General features: G+C 39.5%; 2 protein-coding genes and 7 non-coding genes across 14 annotated transcripts; all 9 read right to left on the bottom strand.

Moving 5' to 3' along the window:
• Positions 1-508: 508 nt before the first annotated feature.
• On the bottom strand, positions 509-12,992 carry sb:cb1058 (uncharacterized protein LOC394209 homolog). 6 transcript variants are annotated; one of them, XM_044183276.1, is made up of 17 exons: positions 12,790-12,992; positions 10,540-11,313; positions 5,384-8,300; positions 4,769-4,805; positions 4,464-4,500; positions 4,097-4,141; positions 3,859-3,909; positions 3,408-3,458; positions 3,028-3,076; positions 2,775-2,827; positions 2,201-2,245; positions 1,868-1,935; positions 1,627-1,753; positions 1,419-1,464; positions 1,248-1,307; positions 981-1,017; positions 509-804 (listed from the first exon to the last, which is right to left on the bottom strand). In XM_044183276.1, the coding sequence occupies exons 2-3, from the start codon at positions 11,242-11,244 to the stop codon at positions 8,145-8,147; spliced, it is 861 nt and encodes a 286-aa protein (XP_044039211.1). In that variant the 5' UTR covers positions 11,245-11,313; positions 12,790-12,992; the 3' UTR covers positions 509-804; positions 981-1,017; positions 1,248-1,307; positions 1,419-1,464; positions 1,627-1,753; positions 1,868-1,935; positions 2,201-2,245; positions 2,775-2,827; positions 3,028-3,076; positions 3,408-3,458; positions 3,859-3,909; positions 4,097-4,141; positions 4,464-4,500; positions 4,769-4,805; positions 5,384-8,144. The 6 variants fall into 6 exon arrangements, with proteins under 6 accessions (XP_044039211.1, XP_044039206.1, XP_044039208.1 ...); XM_044183271.1 differs by having other exon boundaries at positions 1,627-1,690; XM_044183273.1 differs by lacking the exon at positions 1,419-1,464.
• On the bottom strand, positions 874-948 carry LOC122870824. Its single transcript, XR_006376708.1, has one exon. It is a non-coding gene; the product is annotated as a small nucleolar RNA SNORD31 (small nucleolar RNA).
• LOC122870822 lies at positions 1,085-1,155 on the bottom strand. Its single transcript, XR_006376706.1, has one exon. It is a non-coding gene; the product is annotated as a small nucleolar RNA SNORD31 (small nucleolar RNA).
• Positions 1,761-1,830, bottom strand: LOC122870825. Its single transcript, XR_006376709.1, has one exon. It is a non-coding gene; the product is annotated as a small nucleolar RNA SNORD31 (small nucleolar RNA).
• LOC122870826 lies at positions 2,513-2,639 on the bottom strand. The gene has a single exon (XR_006376710.1). It is a non-coding gene; the product is annotated as a small nucleolar RNA SNORD22 (small nucleolar RNA).
• Positions 2,901-2,970, bottom strand: LOC122870821. Its single transcript, XR_006376705.1, has one exon. It is a non-coding gene; the product is annotated as a small nucleolar RNA SNORD30 (small nucleolar RNA).
• On the bottom strand, positions 3,287-3,351 carry LOC122870819. Its single transcript, XR_006376703.1, has one exon. It is a non-coding gene; the product is annotated as a small nucleolar RNA SNORD29 (small nucleolar RNA).
• On the bottom strand, positions 4,287-4,362 carry LOC122870820. The gene has a single exon (XR_006376704.1). It is a non-coding gene; the product is annotated as a small nucleolar RNA SNORD26 (small nucleolar RNA).
• Positions 12,993-16,276: 3,284 nt separating the features above from the next.
• b3gat3 (beta-1,3-glucuronyltransferase 3 (glucuronosyltransferase I)) lies at positions 16,277-21,810 on the bottom strand. Its single transcript, XM_044183270.1, has 8 exons — positions 21,654-21,810; positions 21,119-21,226; positions 20,280-20,460; positions 19,958-20,141; positions 19,623-19,784; positions 19,365-19,451; positions 18,361-18,564; positions 16,277-17,990 (listed from the first exon to the last, which is right to left on the bottom strand). The coding sequence occupies exons 2-8, from the start codon at positions 21,210-21,212 to the stop codon at positions 17,892-17,894; spliced, it is 1,011 nt and encodes a 336-aa protein (XP_044039205.1). The 5' UTR covers positions 21,213-21,226; positions 21,654-21,810; the 3' UTR covers positions 16,277-17,891.
• Positions 21,811-22,225: the final 415 nt, after the last annotated feature.

Genomic DNA, 22,225 nt, shown 5'->3' with positions numbered 1-22,225 from the left:
GTTTACTTTAATCTGAAGTAGAAAAGGTTTCCATCAGTCATCTGGACACTTAGAATCAGGAGCCGAAACGTCTAGATTCTGGCAAGTGTCCAGATAACTGAAACATTTTCTACAAAGGAACACTCCTGGAAGAATGAGGGACTACAGTCTTTAATCTGAAAGTCAGAATGCAATCATGTCAAGTGTCCCTTCATGACAGATAGCTCTCACCTATCTTCTGCCCTGAACCAGAGCAATGAAGAAGATTAATTGCTTATATCTAATGATTGTTGCCACAAGTCAGTTGACAGACCTTATCGAGGCTTGTGATAACGTGCCACTTTTCAAGCAAAACATTTAATAGGGGAGTCACCAAAGCAATGGAAAGCACTTTCTAGTTCAGTGATATGGGCTAAATGGCTGTGGCTTCTGTTATCATGCATTGACACTGCTTACAACTTTATTTCTTCTTGGATCCTCGGTGCTGAAGTCAGTCCATAAGCCCAGATATTGATGCAATACAGTAAGCTGTACTTAAGTCCTTTATTTGCAATTTACAGTCACTGTCCCAGTTCTCAAAATGCACATAAATCTTCAAACAGCCATTACAATAGTTCAGTTCACAGCAGCCCTGTTGCTCAGTTAGCGCAATACATTAAGTGTTGGTCCAGTGTGTAACATTTAGGATGAGCTATTGGCAGAAATGAATTCGTGCTGGGTTCTGTCACTGGAAATCAAGTTGTACATAAGCACGTAAACATTTCAGATATAATTTGAGGCATCTTGAGCATGTCCGCAGCATGAGATGGCTGATGGCACCAGAGTCTGCAAAAGGATGACAACATCTCAGAAATAGGTGGGGGGGCCTTAGCATTGTTAAACAAGACATTCTAGCTTTGATCAGAGGGGATACCAATCAGTCATGAATCTTCAGACTGGGGCGGTAATAACAAACTCATCACTTCTAGATACAGCTTTAAAATTTTGATTTAAATTCTTACCATTGCACCCGAAATAGGTAGTGGATCCAGCTCGACTCTAAGGACCATAAAGAAAAGTTAATAAATGTAAACACTATCAAGTGTAAAGTGTTAAGGTTAGTCTTGTAATCAGAGGATACCAATCAGTCATGAATTTTCAGACTGGGGCGGTAATAATAAACTCATCACTTCTGCTTGAATTTAGACATTTGGGATTTAAAAAAAAAAAACTCCCTATTGTGAAACCTCAACATCTCACAATTTAAACTAAGTCATTCAAATACTCACCAAGCTGGGCTGACAGTGAGAACAAGATCAAGACCGTGTGAGGACTTCATGCCGTCAGACCTAAAAAGCAAATATAAAAGTAAAAAAAATGTTTAGTGCCATTGATAGCTGGAAATGTAGGATTTTGCTTCTTGGATGTGGTCAGAGAACACATCTCAGTCATGCACTCACAGCTAGCCCTCCCCCTCCATCAGAACTCCAGCAGGTCACCTTACACCTGTGGAGATCAGACAGGGTCCTCAGTGCCATACTGGGTCAACAGGAGGGGAGACAACTGGAGGATTAAGGCATGTTGCACACATACCTTGACTGGGTGGGTAGACATGTCATCATTTCCACAATGCCATAATAATAAATAATAATAATAATAATAGTTTACCTGCAGCAGTCCCAGGTGTCTCAGTGCGGTTGTTTCTGACAGTAGTCGGACAGCATCACCAACCCTGCAACAAGTGAACAGGGTCAGTCAATCCAGTTTGACTAGTGTGAATGACAAGTTTTAATTCCTGTGTGATCAGAGGGGATACCAATCAGTCATGAATTCTCAGACTGGGGCGGTAATAAGGAACTCATCACTTCTGCTTAATTGCCATTGGAGACTGTACTGACCAGATACCTACCTCAACTCAGACAAGCTTGGGAAATCCTGATGACCTCCTTGCCCTCTCAGTTCAGCACTGATCGCAAACTAAAAAATAAAATTCCAGATTAATTTAGTTCACCTGCCAGGCAGTGCACAAAATTACTGTTCAGGAATGTGGTCAGCATCTTTCTCTCCCAGTCATCCTGGTAACAATCCAGACATCAGAACCTTCTTTCAGTGTGCCAAAGATCACTTTACACCTGAAAGCTCATTCCAGGGTTCTGTCTTTTTGGGCTAATAGGAGGTCTGATGGAGGAATAATTGGTACCAGGAAGAACTTTGTGACTGGACCTGGAAACCTCATCCTTACCTAGGTCATCTTGTCCAGAGAGCCTGTTTGATAGGCAGCTTGGCCCTAATGGATGCACAAAAAGGAGTTGTTGTTGGAGTGCATCACTACAGAAATGTCATTGTCAGTCACGATAATCAATTTGCTGCAATAGAAACAGTATTATTCCAAATACACGTCTGGCACAATATCGAGAGTTTATGTGCTCTGCCACTAAAGATGGAGCCCTAGTTCAAATTTAACATCAACCCATCTCTCACTGGCCATTATGTGCCAGAGCTGAGAATAAGCATCTTCAATTTTATACAAAAATTTTGTACAGCCATGTTGGTCTCCATTCAGACTGTTGGTAGCCCCAACGGGTCTTCCCCTTATTGCCAAGGTAACACCAGTGGGTTCACCTTTTCAGGTTCTGGCATTGACACAAGGCGTAAGACATGTGCGGGTGTCATCATGAAGGAAACATTTCGACAACGACATTTGTCGTCTTAAACCAGACCAAAAAACTAATGTGATTCAGTCCAACAATGACTCTTCAGCCTGTGTGCTTGCACTGAGCTTTAACACAGAGTAAATGCCTAAAGGGCTCGCTCACCTGGGCAAATGTGTTAGAGTGCAGCATCTTCTGAAACATCCAACGTCATGTACCTGCAACAGACCAGATTCTGTCAGATCTGAGCACATAGTATCAAGTTGTATACCGTTAACTGTTGACCTCCGCTGATGTCAGATATTCCATTTCTCAACAGTAGTTCAGACGAACGAGATTCCAAATATATCTCATCATTTTCAGCAGGTCAGGGAATAAGGGCTATTGGTACTGTAGTAGTGACTTGTTCATGTCTCACCTTCAACTAGAGCATCTCAAGCATGCTGCTGAAGTGACCAACGCATCATCTGTTGACAGAAGATTTATTTACTTCACATTATTCAAAAGAAATGTCTAAATTGACTTCCAAACTAAATACTAATAGATCATACTACTGAGTGTTTAGAATATGATAGTTTAACTCATGCTGCAGCATTCAAAAGCTAGCACTTTTTTTAGTGTACTTCCAGTTCTCACTTGAATTCTGGATTTGTAAATTAATGTTGTAAATTAATGCAGTTTCTCAGATGTTCTTGTCGTTTCACATTGGGTCAAAGTGAGCTAAGTATCATCATCATCGGAACTGCATGATGGACATTTTACTCTTTGGATGTACTTTGAGTATGGAGGGGAACTCACCATGAGATTTCAACAGGTGCCTTCCTCTTCAAGTATCTACTCAAAAAGGCTCTGCAAGAGAGATCGGCACTTCATTAGAGTTAAACAACCACCTTTAGCGTCATTATAGGATGCTAATGTTTGATCAGTGCTTTGGTGACAAACTGCCATGTGACATTAGCCGTCCAGGTGTTTGATGGGTTTTACCCCATTTCATCCTCTCAAACATTCAGAAACGCCTTGCCTTAACATTCGAGAACTTCACTTATTGCTATTAAGTACTGGCAACGTTATCGTGCCAAATTAACTACATTGTAGGCTGACATGTAGTTTGAGTTTCAGTTTAACTGTAAACTCTAGATTTCTGCTCACAAAATCTCAGCCATTTCTTTTATGAAATGACATTTTGATGCACTGCAGGAAAGGCGTTTCTGACAACTCATCAAAACAACAAACTCCTGTAAAGACTCACATGTTGAGACGTCCCCGTGGCATCCTCTCAAACTTCTTGTCCAACTCCCACCTGGCAGAGAAACACCAGCATGTAAATCACATGCTCAAGAATTGTGCTTTAGCTATTAGTTCAATTTAGGGTGATCAGATTGAAGGCTGACATCACTCGAATCAGGCATATGCTTGTCATTAATTGTAATCATCATGTTTATACCCCACTAATGAATAAACTTTGAATAAATCCATCTTTAACTCACCTCAGCTGCTTTGAAGAGTTTAGAGAGTGGCCAGTACGGACCAACCTACAAAGAAAATCAGTGTTTTTTAGTTCATGCTGCTCAAGAGTTTTTTTTTTTTTTTTTTTTTTTAAACGTACAGGTCTCTGTGTGTAATTGTGATTGTTAAGTACAACCTGACTTGTGTTTTACAATGCATTAGAACCCATGTGCTACTCAGAATCTGGTAAAGTAGTTTCTTCAAATGCTGATTCAGTAAGAGAGAGTTCAGAAATTCATCACTGCAGCACTTAGCTCCTGAAGAGCCGATGAAAGGCTGATCGTAACAGTGGAGTTACTTAGCAACTACTGAAATTACCACAGAAGGTAAAAATAAATAAAAATTTACCTTATGTAAAGAGTTACGCCATGTTCTGAAGTTAGACCTGAAGACAAGCAAAATAAAAACATTTAATGGGTTTTAAGGGCAACTCCAGATGTTTACATTTCTGTTATAAGAGCTTCATGCTACTCAGAATTTTGAGAGATGAAGTTTCCTCAAGATTGTTTCAGTGAGAGAGTTCAAATGAGACATCACTGTAGCATGAGGCTGCACGGTATGTCATGCTATTCCAGTCACATCAATTTATTATACATCTGATACTAAAGCATGGCCAAACTAACTAATCGAGCCACGTGGCATATAGAACTTACTTTTGCAGCAAGCAGCTTCTGGATCTTTCCTCCCCATCTAGAAAAATTAAGTAGAAATTGCTTTAGCAGGCTGTAGCTAGCAGCTTAGCCTCCTCTGGCCGTCGAACACGTGACCACTTCATGCAACGTGCAGGACGGCACAGTCCTTAAAATTAATGTAACTTAAGTGTCTCACATCAGAATAATTAAATGCAATCACAGTCATTCAGTACAGGTCTGTGAAATTATCATCATAGAGAGACACTGTAGTCACACCAGACGAGCAGCGGCCATTTTTAAGATTTTTCCATACTAAATTCAATGTATGTTTCCCAACAAAATACTACATGCTGCGTTTAGGAACCATGTTGATACATATGTTAACAAAATTAATCAGATGAAAGTAATATGTTCTACTGCCGGATGGTTACGGATTGTGGCCAGCTCTGGTCGGTGCTGCATTGACACCCTGCACACAAGCTGCTAGTGAAAACGCCACTTGAGCTCGTAAATAACTTAAACAATTAAACTCAATAACAGATATACTGAAGCAATAGTTTCCCAATGTTACATGTTTTCTATCATAATGGAAAGGTTTGCAGTTGAATGCCTTAAGCATGCGCTGACATCTCTTACCTCGGCCAGACGAGAGGAGGAAGTGGAAGAAGAAACCGGTCCAACTCCTTTTTATCTCCCGCCGAAAGACTCCTCCCACCCGGCAAACTTTCACCAGGAAGCCGACTCTAACCTTTCCATGGGCTACATTTAGCTTTGGAAAATTTAAACTTCACAAAGAAATATGCTAAACTCACCGCTTGCAGAGCGAAGACTTGAAGCTTACACCTGAAGACGAAATTGAAGAAAGTGTACAGGGTTTCTTTTACTACGTCATTTCCGTTAAGAAAAAGCAATATATGTCAATTTCACGAGGTGGCAGCAAAGATACTGAAAGTGCATGGCTTGTGCACAATATGTCAGACTACCAGACTGCTTAAGAGCATTTTCTTCCCTATGAACCAACGTAAGATTTATTGACCATGAAACTGTGGAAATTAGTATCAAAATAAGCGAAGCTGAAAATGATTTAATAATAAAAGAATATGAGCCACATGTTTTTTCTTTCAGTTTTACAGAAGTTTCTGCTGTGTACATCTGCTTTTTCAAAAATAATCACATTTTATCACCTGTCATTAAGTTGCTTGTTCTCTTCATTCTTTTAAAAATACATGGAAAAAATGAACATACTGTATATATATACCTATATGTTTATAAGATGAACACAAACACACACATAGAGCTAGTCACCTCAGATCACTTTTATTTCTACCTAGTAGTATGTATAGCTTTATGTCTTATTTTATCTTTTGCCATGTGCACTTTATTTGAATTCAAACTTAGATCTTTTATTGCAAACAGCTCTACACATGCTCTTTTTGTGTTTTGTTGGTCTTCCTGTAGACACAGAGGTGGGATTTCACACTTCACTTGTAGTATGAAGGCTAAGCCGAAACATGTTGGTCTCATAATAAAGTTGTTCTTTACCCTCAAGTTTCTTTAGCTGAAGTTTTGACCCTATAGGACTGGTCCTGTGGAAACAAAGTTTCATCTCAGGTGGGGTTTTTTGTTGAAGTGACAATTAAACTGAACTTTGAACCACTGTGTTGTGGTATGTATCATGTGCAGTCTAATACTTCTACTACTTTCTGTTATTCTATTTACTATATATACAGTATCAGCTGATGGCCCCATAGTGAACATCTGTAAATATACCATACTGTAAGAGTAAGATTCGAAGATAAAATATTCTTTGTTGAAATGTAAGAGTTCAAATATTAGTTTATAGTTAGATTAGAAAACTATACATTTACATACAATATTCAATATTCACAAGTTCAGCAGGTTAAAGCTAAATCTTCATCTTGTATTAGTATTTTCATTGGTCACTTTTTGACGCTGCTAGTAGTGTCATGGTTACAGTTGCTATGGCGATCTCACATGATGATGTGATGCTGTGTTTTACATCTCATTCAATCTGTTTCATCCATATAATACTGACTCTGGCATAAGCTAATTAAAATCCAGACAGATCTGTACTCAATATGAAAATACAACCAGTAAAATATATTAAGTCTTTATTTACTCAGAAAAGTGCTTCTTGTTATGGTTCATGACCTCAGAAGCTTTGATTAGGATACAAAATGAGTTTTTATAAAAATTAACAAAGATAATCACTATATACAGCTGTTCAGTCTAGTCTGCAAGAATTACTGAGTACACTTGAGGTAATATAAAAGCCAGATACATAGTGGATAACAGAAAGTTACAGCAGGTCTATTGTAAACATTACATTTTTCATTTTAATGAGGGTCAATCATTAATACACTGAGTATCTGTATCTGAATAACTTACATCATGTCTTCATGTCCCCAGTTGCACGTTGATACTGAAGTTATAGTTAGTTCTTAAATACTGTTTTGTTCTTCACAGTCCCAATGACTGACGTTTTAGGCTCCTAAAACCTCTCTTTTCAAATGGGAATGTGTATAACAAACGTGATGTGCAGCTGCAATGGTAACAATCAAAAGACATACAGTGGGTCCTATTACTGTGTTTAGTGCTGATTTATAACCAGGCTATAAAAATATTCAATTTCTCTCTCTCAAATGCACACACATGCATACATTCTCCTGTCCTGTCCCTTCAGGTTAAATAACCTTCACCAGACAACAATAAATGGCACTGATTAACATACAGAAATGTGAATATCTCCAGAACTAAAGTCCACTAATCAGTCATCGCTATAGAGTTGAAAATGTCCATTCCTTTTTGTTACACATCAACGCTTTAGTAGTTTCATAGTGCTAAACCAAAGGAAGCTGATATTATTTGTGCTCCAAGCTCTTAATAGTGGACCGGATGTAAGGAGCTAAGATGTTAAGACGTTCTCACGTCACTGTTTAAAATCTGAAATACAGAGTAACATAGTAGAAGGGGACCAAAAGCAGCTGAACTCAGTCACATAAAGATGGGACTTTTCCATTCAAGTCAGTGGGACTGACTTGAATGGAAAATCCTCAGCTGGCTCTCCCAGCTCATAATGTAAAATTGAATACCTGCAGTCTGTGTGCAAATGTACACCATCATGAGACAAGGCAGTGAACTTTATGATGAGTAATTAAGACAGTAACTAACATAAATAATTAATGTTTCTGAGGCCTTATGCATGACACAAACACATCATGTGACTATGAAAGTCCCCACTGATGGCATGGTAAATGTCATACAGGCAAGATTGGCCATCACAATTCAGTATTAGTGGAAATGCTGCATATTCATGATTTAAACAAACAAAATATCAGAAAGGGGCTCATTCTATCGTCCATGTCGCTTTCCAGCTCTACTGAAACTCAGCTAATACAGAGTTGTGTTGATGTTTCTGCTTTGACGAAGGTGAAGAAGATGACGGTGAGGACGATGTCTCAGGTGTGAGCGTGATGCTGTAGAGGTTGGTGATGAAGGCCTCCCAGCCGCGACGAAAGGCTCGGTCCAAGGCCTGATGGGAACAAGAGGATAAAGGTAAGCAATCTGCATATATGATCCCAAATATACCAATAAGGTTGACCTGAAAATGATGGCTACATATAATTCAGGTATGAAAGCAAGTTACAGATTTAAATGTCCATCATTCAGTATCATTACAGTTTTGTACAGATATTAAACTCATAGATAAGATGAAAGCAGTTGTTTATGTTGTGTTGAACTGCTGCTGAATGAATGTAAGGGGAAAACAAGAGTCTACAGTTATGCTAGCAGCTCTGTAAGGCTATACAGTGGTGCTTTGGGCTAAATGCTACACTTCAGCATGCTAAGATGCTCACAATGACAATACTATCATGCTGATGTTTAGCAGGTATAATGTTTACCATGTTAACCATCTTAGTTTAGTGTGTTAGATCTATGATTGTGTTCCTGCTCAACACCCACTACTACAATTATTATTATTATCATTATTATTCCTATCATTGTTATTACAATTATTATTTTATTAATATTTATATTACCACTACCATTACATTATTATTTTAATTTACATTGTGCTCCTGCTCTCTCTCAACCCAACCGGTCGCAGGCAGATGGCCGCCCACTCCAAGTCTGGTTCTGCTCAAGGTTTCTGCCTGTTAAATGGACGTTTTTCCTTGCCACTGTCGCCAAGTGCTTGCTCTTGGTGAGAATTGTTGGATCTCTGTAAATAACTTTATAAAGAGTACGGTCTAGCTTTGCTCTATAGGAAAAGTGCAATGAGATAACTTCTGTTATGAATTGGCGCTATATAAATAAAATTGAATTGAATTATGTTAGCATGCTAGCATTTAAATTATTACAATTCATCCAAATTTCATGGCAATCCATGAAATCCAATTGTTGAGATATTTCGCTAAAAACCACAAGTGTCAACCTCAGGGTGGCGCTAGAGGAAAGGTCAGGGGATCACCAACGTTGTTAGGATTCATCCGCTGGGAACCATGAATGTCCATGCAAAATTTCATGGCAATCCATCCAATAGTTGTTGAGATATATCAACAACAGTTTCCGTGAAAGAACTTATCAGTTGAAACCCAACAAACTATTTATTCATATTTATTTATTATTGGAAACCTGATTCTCCATGTATGTTGAACTGTTTGCTTCCTTGTAGAGGAAGCTCACATTTTTGCATGTAGGCTCTTCAGGTTACAATAGGAGTTCATTGGAAATAATTGGAAGTATACAAATTGACTGTCTCTATTGTCTCTGTAGGTGGTGCAAAATTGCATAGTTGTTTCCAGAAAACTTCCAAGGAACTTAAAGACCTGTAAAATAAAGTGTTAACCATTTTGTGAAAAGGCTACTCAGCTGTATTTATTGTCTAAATTCCACCCGGGAAAAAATCAGTGGAAAGTTAAAGCTGTTTTTTCTGGAGTTATTAATTAAAACAGTCTGACAGCTGTAATATGAGTCATATTAACTGCTGTTGCTCTAAGCCTGTTGCTATAGTAACTGGTGATTTTATGCCATTCAAGAATATTCTATTAGCCCCTATAGAGATTGAGCAGCAACAGGATTTTTCAATATAACATACAAGTATACTACACTCACCCTTATACATAAAACTGTGTCCTCTGTCTAACAGGAGGTCAGACTCTGAGGGTGGAGCTGACTGGTTAACAGCAGTGGAATGTTTTAATGGTGTGGGTTTAGTAGGCAGGTCAACACTGCCTTACTTCATTCCACTGATCACATCGCGTGATATTGGAGGCACAGGAATGTCACCTCTGTGCATGTGTTTCAACAGAAGCAGAAAATCTTTAGGAACATGTGAATCAGGTGAAGGTACATGTTGTACGTTACGGCCGGTTTACAGCTAAAAGCCTGTTAGTGAAACCTCTGTTCCAGCTTCGTTTTTTCATGTCATTAAATGTGACGTAAAGGAAAAATCTTATCAGAGGTTACCTAATGACTTGGTGACATGCACAAATGGCTGCTGTACCTTGACCCTGGTGGCAGTCTATTATAAGATGATAGTTTCCATGGTGATTAATAGCCCAGTGTGCAATATGTGGAGGATGTTGTGGAAGAACTTTACCCCTCTGTTCCACAAACTCTGAGGACTCGGTTATGTAACCTTGAAGGGCTTAAAGTTTAACCAGGTGGGGTGAAACTGAATATGGAATTTATGTAAATGTAAGATACAGAAAGCTGATAGAAACAACATAAGGCTGTCACTTTGTATTTCTTTGTCTATTTTCTCTCACCTTGCGGTAATTCTTCATCGTGTTCCTCTTCACCACCTTCATCCCCTCCTCTTGCTCCCTCCTCATCCTCCTCTCCTCCTCACCCTCCTCGTCTCTCCCTCTCTTCTTGTCTCGGATCAGGACCTGGTCGTCCGCCTCTTCCCGAACCGGGAAGTGAACAAGCGTGGGCTCCTTGCCGCTTCCTGCCTTCTCATTCTCTTCCCCCATCTTCTTCAGCTTCTCCATCTCTACCTCGATTATCACCCTGGTGTCATCCAAGACGTGTGGGTCAACTGGACTCTCTGTGCCCAGGCGGGGCCTCTCATCTTGGGCCGCGTCCTCCTCGGCTCTCACCTCCTTCTGCTTCCTCCTGGAGCTCCTTCTCCACCTGCTGCTGCGGCGGCTGGGTTTCCTCCGGAGGAGAGTCTCCCCGTCGTCTTCCATCATCTCTTCATTGAAGTCAAACATCTCTGCTTCTTCCCTCTCATCTGCCCCAGAAATGTGCACCACACTTGGGCTCGGGCTGCTCTCGACTCCCCCCTGTCTGTTGCTGTCCTCTGTCCCGTTCCACCCCTCCTCCACTTCTTTTCCCCTCACCTCCTCCCCTTCTCTGGCGGCCTCAGGCTCATCAAGGCGACCGTAGAAGCCATTGGCTTTGTCCAGAAACTTTGGGGCCCGGATTGAGCTCCGCACAGAGCTTTTCCTGGAGTTCTTGCCAATTGTCATATTTTCTCTTTCTGTCTCCTGTTGCACTCTTTTTATTTTCGTACTTCACAGCTCCTTTTTTTGTTACCTCTGAAAGAGAGGGGGCAAGAGAGATTAGAAATGAATGCCATTACCTAACCCTGCTCTCACTCTTTGGGTCTCCTTCTTTTACACACACAGTCCCAATCATTTCATAGTAGCTCCCAGGGAATGAGGCAAAGTTCAGGAAAGGTTAAAACAATTAAAAAGGAAATAAAAGTGGAGAGAAAATACGCCAGTAGTCCATTTTTGAACTTGACTATGTGTGAGCGAATAAGTGTGAGTGTGTGATTGACACTGCAGGTCACCGTCAGTGTTATCAGGGTTGTGATAATAACTAAATGTCAAAGTTAAAGACACAATGTTTTTACAACTAAAGAGAAACACGCACACTCAGACTTTGACACTGATTTAACCAGTTGGACGCTGTACAGCAGCCAAAATCAGTGACTTCATATTGATCTCTCAATGCCAAGTTCAGCCTAACTGTTGGCTCATTCTCAATACTGTTAAAAGGGTATAGGATCAAATGCATCAATTTTGACAACTATGAGAGACAGGGGGCATCAGTGTCACAGCAGGTTATTTTCCATTATTCTCAAGGGCAAAACACCTTCTGTCCCTGATTGGGTTGTTTTGGGTTGTTGCCAAAAGTGAAAAATGCTTCCTGGTTTCAACCAATACAGAGCAGCATAGTTTGATTCAGTAATAATTACCCTTTACCCTGTTTTACAATCCAACTTTACATAAGAAGCAAGTCTGCACAAATACTGCTCTATTAGAGTGCACTTTTGATCTTTCCTGTCAGTATCTACATTTCACTACAATCAAATTAAAGAGAAACCTATTTACAATTACAGTTTGCCCTTATGCTAATTCATTTTTACGCTCTGGTCTTTTAGTTTTTTAGCAAACAAAAACTACGGTACCTATTGGAAAGAAAAGCACTCTAGACACACATTTTGGAAAATACGCTTATTGGCTTTCTTAACGAGAGTTAGATGAGAAGATTCATACCACTCTCCTCTCTAGATGATTTGATGCCATTTTAATTAGTCATAGGCTTAAGCATTTATGTGTTTCATTGAATGATAGCGCCTATAGATTAAAACTATGTTTTTTTATAGACTTTTACAGGACTTGGGTGTATGAGAGTGGATACAACTAAAATTTGCTTAAACTCTAGTTGTAACAGGTGCAGCTAAAACAGAGAGTAATTAAGATAACTACATTCTGTGCAGTGATAAACTTTTTCTGATTTAATGACACAATGTTGAGAATGTAGACCAAGCAAACAAAATGACTGATAGAGCAGCAAGCAGGTAAACACTGAGAAAATCAGACAAACAGGACTGAAAGAACGAGAAAAGTGAATTTAACATCCTGCCACCTAAGAAGAAACAAGAGAGCTGGGACTTTCTTTCTTACATACAGTAAGTTATAGACACATGATAATTAATCTTAAAAGAATGTCATAGTGTAGCGAAATGCAGAAACGTTTAGATAAGAAAGAGTTGCAGGTCTCACCTGATCTCTTGCTGATGTCTCCTTTCCCTTTGTGTGTGTGGGCACTGGTGAGCTATATCTCTTGTGTGTGTGTGTGTGTGTGTGAGAGAGAGAGTCTGCGTGAATGACTGAGAGCTGGGAGCTCAGGATACTCCTCTAACACGGCGCGTCACACACCCACCCTGCCCGAACCTGCAGTTCTGTCGTCATCAAAGCAAATACACACATGTCAAAAGGGCACATACACATACACAGCAAAGCACTCTGTCTCTCTTTCTCTCTCTCTCTCTCTCTTCCTCTTTCTTCTTAACCACACATGCCTCTTAAATCCTTAAACACACTCTTGACTTAGAGATGAAGTTCTGATTTCAAATCTGTAACACAAACATGAGATACAGGGACAAATGTGCGCGAGCCCACACACACGGTCAAAAAGTATTTCAGCTCACAAAACATCCTACCAGCAGAAGCAAACATCCCATTCTGCTATCAATGGCTATCAATCATTAATCATGAACAGCTGTCTACGTTCAACCACCTTCAACAGACAATCCAACTTCTATGGTCCATAACACATGGGAATGATGGCAACTCATAAACCTATTGACAGTGTGACAATACAACTGTTAGGTGTACCTGAAGTGCTCTCTTGTGTGAGGGAGTTATATATTTATAGGTGGCAGTTTTTTCACCTGTAGCTCTATGAAACTCATTTATTTCAATGTCAAACCCCCTTGAGGAAGTTAGTAATGGGGGAGGAGAACATCAGCCAATAACTATAATTACATATACATAAAAATTCTGCCAAAACATGTTGCTGCAGTTTACTACTTTTTTTTTTCACACCAATATTAGCTTACTGCAGACATCTTCTAAATACCTGCAAAACTAATCACATTTCCATCAGCCTCAGCTGTACTTTATGTTTGCTAATTAGCAAATGTTAGCATGGTAACGTGGTAAAACTAAAATGGTGAACATGGTAAACATTATACTTGCTTAACATCAGCACGTTAGCATTGTCTTTGTGAGCATGTTAGCATGCTGATGTTAGCATTCATTTTCTTTAAAAAAACAAACTGAAGGCATCCTTACTAACAAAATATTATTGTATTATTTATATGTTTATATTAAAACACAAATATTAGCACATATGTTGTTTTTAACTCTCAAATATCGGTATCAGCTTCAAAAAAGGTCGGGCTCTAGCCAACATATCAATATATCTGTGACAACCCCATCGGCTGATAATATTAGATCACTGATATATTGGTCTGGCTCAAATTAAATAATCTCAATCTTCAAAACATTTTTCTCAATTTAAAGGAATATCAATTGTCTCATGAGGTTTTAAAGTGCATGAAAGTGAGTACCTTTAGTCTGACTTTACAAAACGAACAAATTCTCTTTCACATGCACAAACACACCGTTCCTCAAACAAACTGAGCACCTTTAACTGTCAAACTGACTTGTCAGAGGTCATTTAATGGACTTTAATGGATGAATTTAAAGGGCCTTTTCTCATTAATAACCCATTAACAACTCTGCAAACCATACATAAGTGGCATAAGAAATCCCGTAATTGCATCCCTCCATGAATAAATCATTTAAAAGTCCTTGCTTTTGAATTTCCATGGCATTATTAATAATGAACCATAATTTTATGACTCAATTTATAACATTTATGAGATTAAAAAATGTGTTTTGGTTTGAGTCATAGTGTGACCCAAGTTCAAAATGGCTACTGAAATAAGGTCATTTGCCTTCTCTTTATATCCACTACTGTGTCCAAAATACTACTCTTTACTGATGGTATACCCTAATGGAAAGTATGCTTGTATGTAGATAAAATCAATGAGCTTGGTCACTGAATGGTACCTTACTGTTTGGATGGTAAACACTGTGTTTGGGTGGGACAGGGAGTGGGAGCTCCTCAGCTGTGTGTGTGTGTTGGGTAATTATCTACATGCCTGTTTCTCTTAAGTCAGCTTCAGGATGTAAAGTACTCACACACTTTGTACACGCACACACATACATACTGTGCAACTGTTGCCAGAAGTGACTGATACACCAACATTGGGAAAGCACGCACGCGCACAGCAAGCATACAAGACACACACACACCTACACACACACACACACACACGCACACACACGCACACACACACACAGACAGACAGACAGACAGACAGACACATTAAATGAGGTGTGATAAGTTATTTAAGCATGACAGCATAGATGATGATAGTTTAAAGGTTACAGTAATTAAACTACTTTCTAGGGTCACAAGTAGTCTGCTCTACAGGTGTGTGTGTGTGTGTGTGTGTGTGGTTGATTGATTTTATTTATGGATTATGAGATAGAGGAAAAAGAAAATCCAAAGGATAACATGTTAAAGTGAAAACACTTATTTCCAACATGGTCCCAGGTGTGTGTGTGTGTGTCTGTGAGTGAATCATAAGATGGTGTGCGTCTGGCTCTATGACTTGAGCTCCTCTTACTCACCTCCCAGTGCACCTTCATCTAACAAGCCCTCTGTGAGTGTGTGTTGGGTGATGAGGTAGACTCACATCTCCCTCAACACTCCATATATAGTCACCAAGCAGGCGACTTCCCTGCAGAGAGGGCGGAACAGCTGTCAGTCACACAGGCCTATAAAAACTTCAGCTGTGTTGAGGTTAGAGAATCGATGACGGTACCAGACGCTGTAAGCAGGTTGCCATGGTCACTGTCAAGTAGGGGCAAGCTAGGGTTTTGGTACTGTAGGTGGACAACTAGTGTTGATTTTGATGTGGTGAAACTGGAGAATTTCAGGTAGAGGGAAAACCTAAAACACAGAATTAGAGAGGTTGGTGGGAACATAACGAGACAGACAAAAGTGATAAAAGTCACGGACATACTGCATGACAAGTCTTAAATATGACACTGTTAAGTATTACCTGACACACTCAGAGAGCAGATGTGCTGTTGGCTGCGTTTCAAATAAAGCACATTGAGCAGGAAGTCAAGACAGTCATTCAACTTCTTTGTCAAGTCAGCATAGTTCTTAAACTAGTCGGGGTCAGAATCCGTTGCCATTTTGAAAATATAAAAAGGTTTTCATATAGAAAACATAGAAACATTCAAATTTCACACATTAAATGCTAATACAGGGGGTGGCTGCAGAGGTGGAGGGAGTTAAATTGTTGAAAGCAGGCAGCGGTGCAGCAGCGTTGGTGCGTACAGATAGAATGAGATCCAAATGTTTATATGAAAAGCCTAGTGTTACAGACACGACATGGGCATATATGATAGGACGGTAAATGGAATATGTGACGATGAAATGACTATCTCCTTTCCCAACAGAGCTGTTGCATTGTATGCAAAAATTAAAATGTGTAGTAAGTTCAATATAAAACCCACAATTCTTTCTCCCATTTTGCCTGCAAACAGTTAAAGAGCAAAGTTAAAAGGGATAAGCATGAATCACTGAAGTTTAAAAAAAATACCAAAATACAATGACAAAACATGTTTTACATTATCTAGGTTTATTTTCAAGGCCAAGGACAGACATTATCACATTGTACAATGTAAAGAATAATAATACAGTAATAAATACATTTTACACCAGTAGAGACTGACTTACAGGCACTAATTACACTTAAGCAGGCACTAGCTGTTTTTACAGTATCATACAACAGTAGCTGAGGAGCACTTATTTGAGCTATAAGGTTATTTTGCTCTTTATTCTTCCAACTTCTGAGGGTGTCATGGAAGATAAATAAGAACAGCTCGAGTAGTTCAATTCATATTTGAAGCTTTTTTCAAATTTAATATTGAAATACTGCTACTGTAAAAGTACCAGGGATTTTCTGCCTATTAAAGGCAAGTTCAAGTCTTTCTTGTCATCAGAGTGTGGGAATGTAACATGGACGGCGTGTTTTGTATTTGTTTGTTGCATAAGGAATTTATATGAGCTTGTTCCCTTATTCAGGGCTTTCAAAAAGCATCAGTAAAAATATACACATACAATGCTGGCTAGAACTACTTGTTGTTGTGCTATGACACTATTGAAAACCAGCATTTGCGCTCTGAGCTTTAACACTAAAGCTACACTGGGTGTGGAACCTGTGCGTCTCTGTATTTGTTATGCCTGTGTTGCATCACAGTGTTGCTAAGCTGCACCAGTTGTGTCCATAACACAGGTGTATGAGAGCATAATAAATACAAGGCAACAACTATTTAGCATATCTGATTGATATTTAATTCATTTGTAAGTTTTGTGGCTTTTGTTTATGTTATAAATATTGTTTACGGCACCTTTGCTCCACAATACTATTACCATGATAGTAGATGCAGACATTTGATTAGACAAGTTGTATAAAGATTATTATCATGCCTATGATGATGATGTGACTAGAAAAAAAAGCATCTATATGGCTGAATACAGACTTACGGACACTAATCACGCAAATATAGAAGCCATGCATGAATAAAGTGGTCCATTTCACCTGTATCTCGGTCAGAAATCAGTCCAGATGTTGGTGGCTGTACTGATGAAGCTGATTACAGATCAGATCCAACTAGCAGAGGAAACAACAGTCTGGAGCCAGACCTGTTATAGCTCTAAATATCTAAGAGCTGTCAGGGACTGCAGGATTTCCATTGGGCACAAATAAACATGTGAAACCTTACAAATGATGCGAGTCTGGACGTCTGTAATAAGATGCATCGTTCCTCCAGCTTTAAGCAAAAGTGTATGGGTAGTGTGACAGCATGGCTCTGCTAAATTTTAAACTGGTGCCCCCATCAGGCAATTGTTTGAACTACAGAGTCCTCATCCACTGGACTGCTGTACAAAGACAACTAACTCACTAAAATCAAAGAAAACCCTGATACGTACACTAACATACAGTCAGCACAGTTGTAACACACACTCAATATTTACACACGTACGCACATTTACTACCGGACACAAAAAGCAGTCATAACCAGGTAAATTTAAATGTCACCTCTAACAGATATTTTTCTGTTTTACAGTATTTACAACGCAGCATATGCAGCATTAAACAGCAGAGTACGTTTTACAATGTGTGTGTGTGTGTATATATATGTGTGCGAGTGTGAGTGTGTCTTTGTGTTCCTCAGACCTCCACTGCAGGATCTGAACCCATTCCCTGAGCCTGCAGAGCCTCCTCTCTCTTCATCTTCGGTTTCTCTGTCCGTGTGTGCCACACCAGCACCTACAAAACACACACACGCACAATGAATGGACATAAAATACAAAATTTTGCTTAAAATATACTGCAACTAGTAAATCTGAAACTTAAATTAAAAAATGGCATCCTCAAATTTCACTTCCCTCTCAAAAATCTCTTTTCCGGGAGTATCTATACTACAACAACGTAAAAAGTCTTCAAAAGCATTTCACATACTGTGTTGTTGCTTTTCATCTAAACTGCATCATCTGCTCTAAACCACAATATATGACAAAGGCTCTTCTTTCCAACTTATACACACACACACACACACACACACACCTTCTACTCATGCTCTCCCTCTCTCTTTATCTTTCTCATTGTCCCTCTCTAACACACATGTACACACTCGTACTTTAGAGCAGTTGTCCGCTTTGGGCTCCAGTTCATCCATGGTAACCAGTCCCTGAAGGAAGCTGCTTTCCAGGAAGCCCATTGGTGCATCTCCGTCAAAACAAGCCTCTGGATTGGCCAGGACTAGTTTGAGGGACACAGCGAAGCCAGCCATGTCCATCGGGAAGGGGCGACTGGGACGCCAGCCGGTATGGAAGCGAATCACCTTAGAAGAATCATCAAAAACACAAATACAATATTCTTTATTGGTAATAACTTACTTTAAGTGGTTCTGATAAGGCATTAAAAGCAACTATTCGGGCTTTATGAGAAGAGAATTGTTTATACTATCAGACCTTACATATATCAGCTTTAAAATTCTGTACAGGTTTGTGTAACTGGTGTTTTTACGATGGTCTTTTTTAAAACCAAGATCAGGATCAACAAATATGAGCTGGAAAATATAACTGGAAAAAAGTTGAATGTTTGATGGTCAAGATATAAGAAAAAGTTGTGTGTATTTTTTGTAAATCACATATTGTCTGAGCAAAAAAGTTCATTCTTGACCTCAGAAACAGTAGCTTGACAACAAAATCTTAACTCAAGGTCTACTTACTAGTTTTTTCAGAAACTTTCAACCGTATCTCACAGTCTTTCTCGGGAGATGGAGTTTGCTTAGTTGTTAAGACTGACGTTCCATACTTAGGTGACGGTGAGTTATCTCCATGACAGGTGAGTTATCTCCATGACAACAGAGAAAACTTCATCTCCTGAAGAAGACTGTAAGATGTGGATGAAAGCTCTTGAAAAAGATGGTAAGTGGACTTGAGTTAAGATTTTTGATGGGGTTTTTTTTCCAAACCACATATTATCTTTTGGTAATAAATAACAATACAATTATCTGAAGCATAATCTTTGTATTTTTTTGAAGACACTAAGCTTATTCAGGAGTCAGACAAAAAAAGAATATTTTTGTGTGTGTAATTTGGCCAATAACTTCATGATTTTCTTAAATAAAGCACCAACCTTTCCTCCTTCAACCACAGGCCTCTCATATTTCATCCCTCCAACCAACCCCACCGGCCACACTGATACTCGCTGGGTACTCCTCATCTGAGACAAGACAAGAGGACATTTCTTTTTCAATCATAGCACATTTAAACATAGACACTTCCTCAGCTGTCGACTTTGTAGACATCAATAACAGACTAAGCCAGCCCATGTTGACAACCCGCCCACTGCTGAGGATCATAGATATAAACACGTTCACGCTCCAACACCTACCTCTTCAAATATCTGCAGGCTGTATGTGTTATCGTCATCAGCAAAGTAAACCACTCCCTGCTGGTTGTCTCCTCCTGGCTGAGCCCTTCTGTCCTCTCTGAGCCACCGCAGGCCCTCATTCCTCTGCTCGACTCCACGAGGCTTCAGCCAGCTTGGGTCACCCTGAGGTGGAGAGTGAGCATTCAGACTGAAAGTTTAAAAGCACTCATTTGTTCATACTTAAATGAGGGGAAAAAAATTAAAACATCTGCATATGTTTTAAATTTAAGAGGACAAAAACAGGAAAGACTGAGACAATTTTTGTCTCCACAAATCGCTGCCCTGTCTCTACCCACCTCCTGCAGTTTGCGGTCCTTGGCAGTGGGCATGTGTAGGTGTGTGTAGGTCAGGCCACTCTTCACCAGGAGGTCAGTCACCAGTGGTGTCTTGTGTGGCGAGTCCTCCACCACGATCCAGTGGAGCTGAGGAACATGGAGGAAGGTCTGGGACAGACGAGTCAGCTCGGCCTTCTGCACCAGCCTGGACATGGACAGACACAAATCAGAGGAACGGTGTGTTTGTGCATGTGAAAGAGAAAGAGACAGTAACAGAGGAGGGTGCAGATGAATTAGGCGAGTGAGCAGGAGATGTGGTAAGGAAATCGGCCCCCTGGGCTACCTTGTGTATGTCGGGGTGATGACAAAGATGGTGGGCAGGGAGGGCTTGGCTGGTTGATTCTGGGGTTGTTTGGTCACCTCCGACTTCCTCATCTGCTCCTGAAGACGGTGCATTTCCCCCCGTAGCCGAGATATGGTACGGTCTTTGGGCAAGTCGTGCTCTGTACAGTCGCAGCGCTGACCTGCAAAGTGTTAGGGACACAACAGACAAGACAGTTTAAAATACAAAAGCAAAAAGGGGATTTCCCTGCTTGTGCAACTTGGATACATAATCGCTGCTTTGTTTGGTTGGTTGTTTTATTTTGTGTGTTTGTTAATCCCTCTTGCCCAACTTCCAGATCAGCCATCTTACTATTTACCCTCCCTAACAAGGAATGGAAATAAACTTTTAGCCCTATTAAGTTTTTATCCTAAACTTTTTTAATTGTATGTCACGACTGAGTAACGGCTGTCTTTACCTTTATCTATACAACTATATACCTACCCACCTACACTGTTGTAGAGGAGTATAGTGTGCTTTGATTTGGTTAACAGTTAATCACGGCGATATCTGGTGTGATTAAATTTGAGTTTGTTACTGAAATTTGCACATATTTCCTCACTCGGATGCATTAATTTTTATGAAAACAAAAAATAAATTGCATATTGCAATATGAATAATGACTAGAAGGGTATTTTCACTAAAAGGTAATATAGTGGGTATATTTATTTCTGTTGACACTCACAGCACAGTAAGTTATCTTTTATGGAAGTTCAATTTAGTCCTTTTTCTCAGCCCTGTCAGACTGACCTGAGCTTATGTATTCCTGGACTGATTGAGACTGTGTGGTGACCACTTACCGAGCTGCATCAGTGCATAGATGAGGCCCAGGAGGGAGACCATGAAGTACAGCACAAACACAGTCTTCATCTTTAGCTTCATCCTCGTTGCCATGGTACCCTGACCAGCTGAAAGGATGACAATATGTGGCATGGAAAACATTACCAGTCACAAAGATTTACTCTCCAAGGATTTTATGATGATTTTTTTATTCTTTTCGTGGTTGTTGATTTTTGTCTTGAGGCTGTGGAGATTGTAACTGAGGACCTAAAGATGTTCAGATGTGTTAAAATGTACCAAATTCAGTTTCCCAACTCAACATTTAGCTAGATAATTAGCAAAGAGGGTTAGCATTATTCAGCAATATTAACCTTACATTTGCTGTTAATTGAACTGCAAAACGTTGAAGCTGAGGATGGGTTTGTGTACGCTATTCCTGAGAAGGTCGGCTAATATGAATATGCATTTAACTTGATGATAAATCAGTGTTAGCTAAGCTATGTTAGTAACAATTTGTTTTAACAGAAAATAGCTCGATCATTTTCATGCACATACCAGAGGCGGGTAGAGTTGAGTTATGAGCTTAAAGGTTCATGTCATCTTGAACAGAGCAAAGGCACCTCAGTGCATCAGAACATCCATTCATTCGGTTAGCTAGGACATTTTTTGCAGCAATATACCAACAACTTCCGGTATCAGTGCAACACAGAGCGGAGTACCCTCAGAACATGTACAATCACAAATAGTTCCACATGAATCCTGCACCCTCGCCAGTTTATCAAGTTTCAAAAATGTTGGCTAATATAATTAACGTTATATTCATGCCTTGTAAAATTAAAAAATAGTTCCCCTAGTATAGTGTAAGAAAACGTTAGGAGTTATTACTGAGATAAAATAAAAAATATAAAAAAGCATGAAAAGTTAGGCATGATAAAAAATAAAAAAAAATCACAGTAAGACAAAATTATGCAATAGTAAATAAAAATTATGCGGTCCTAAGTCAAAATTACAACTCATTTTCTCACAATTTTCCCAAATTATAACTATTTTGTAATTTTTACTATCTCATAATTTTTACTTAGTAAGTCAAATATTTGACTTAACATCTCAAAGTTTTTACTTTCAGT

This window comes from Siniperca chuatsi, linkage group LG22, assembly GCF_020085105.1.
Source record: "Siniperca chuatsi isolate FFG_IHB_CAS linkage group LG22, ASM2008510v1, whole genome shotgun sequence".
NCBI classification, from domain to species: domain Eukaryota; kingdom Metazoa; phylum Chordata; class Actinopteri; order Centrarchiformes; family Sinipercidae; genus Siniperca; species Siniperca chuatsi.
The sequence above is the reverse complement of the archived record's forward strand: the minus strand, read 5'-3'. Positions and strand labels throughout refer to the sequence as shown.

Coding starts and splice junctions, on each gene's coding strand:
- sb:cb1058 (XM_044183276.1), bottom strand. CDS start 11,244: ATGACAATTGGCAAGAACTCCAGGAAAAGCTCTGTGCGGAGCTCAATC. Junction 8,301..10,539: donor CGATGAAGAATTACCGCAAG/GTGAGAGAAAAT, acceptor TGTTCCCATCAG/GCCTTGGACCGAGCCTTTCG.
- b3gat3 (XM_044183270.1), bottom strand. CDS start 21,212: ATGGCAACGAGGATGAAGCTAAAGATGAAGACTGTGTTTGTGCTGTAC. Junction 19,452..19,622: donor GCCTGCAGATATTTGAAGAG/GTAGGTGTTGGA, acceptor GTCTTGTCTCAG/ATGAGGAGTACCCAGCGAGT. Junction 18,565..19,364: donor CTGTGGTTGAAGGAGGAAAG/GTTGGTGCTTTA, acceptor GATTCTTCTAAG/GTGATTCGCTTCCATACCGG.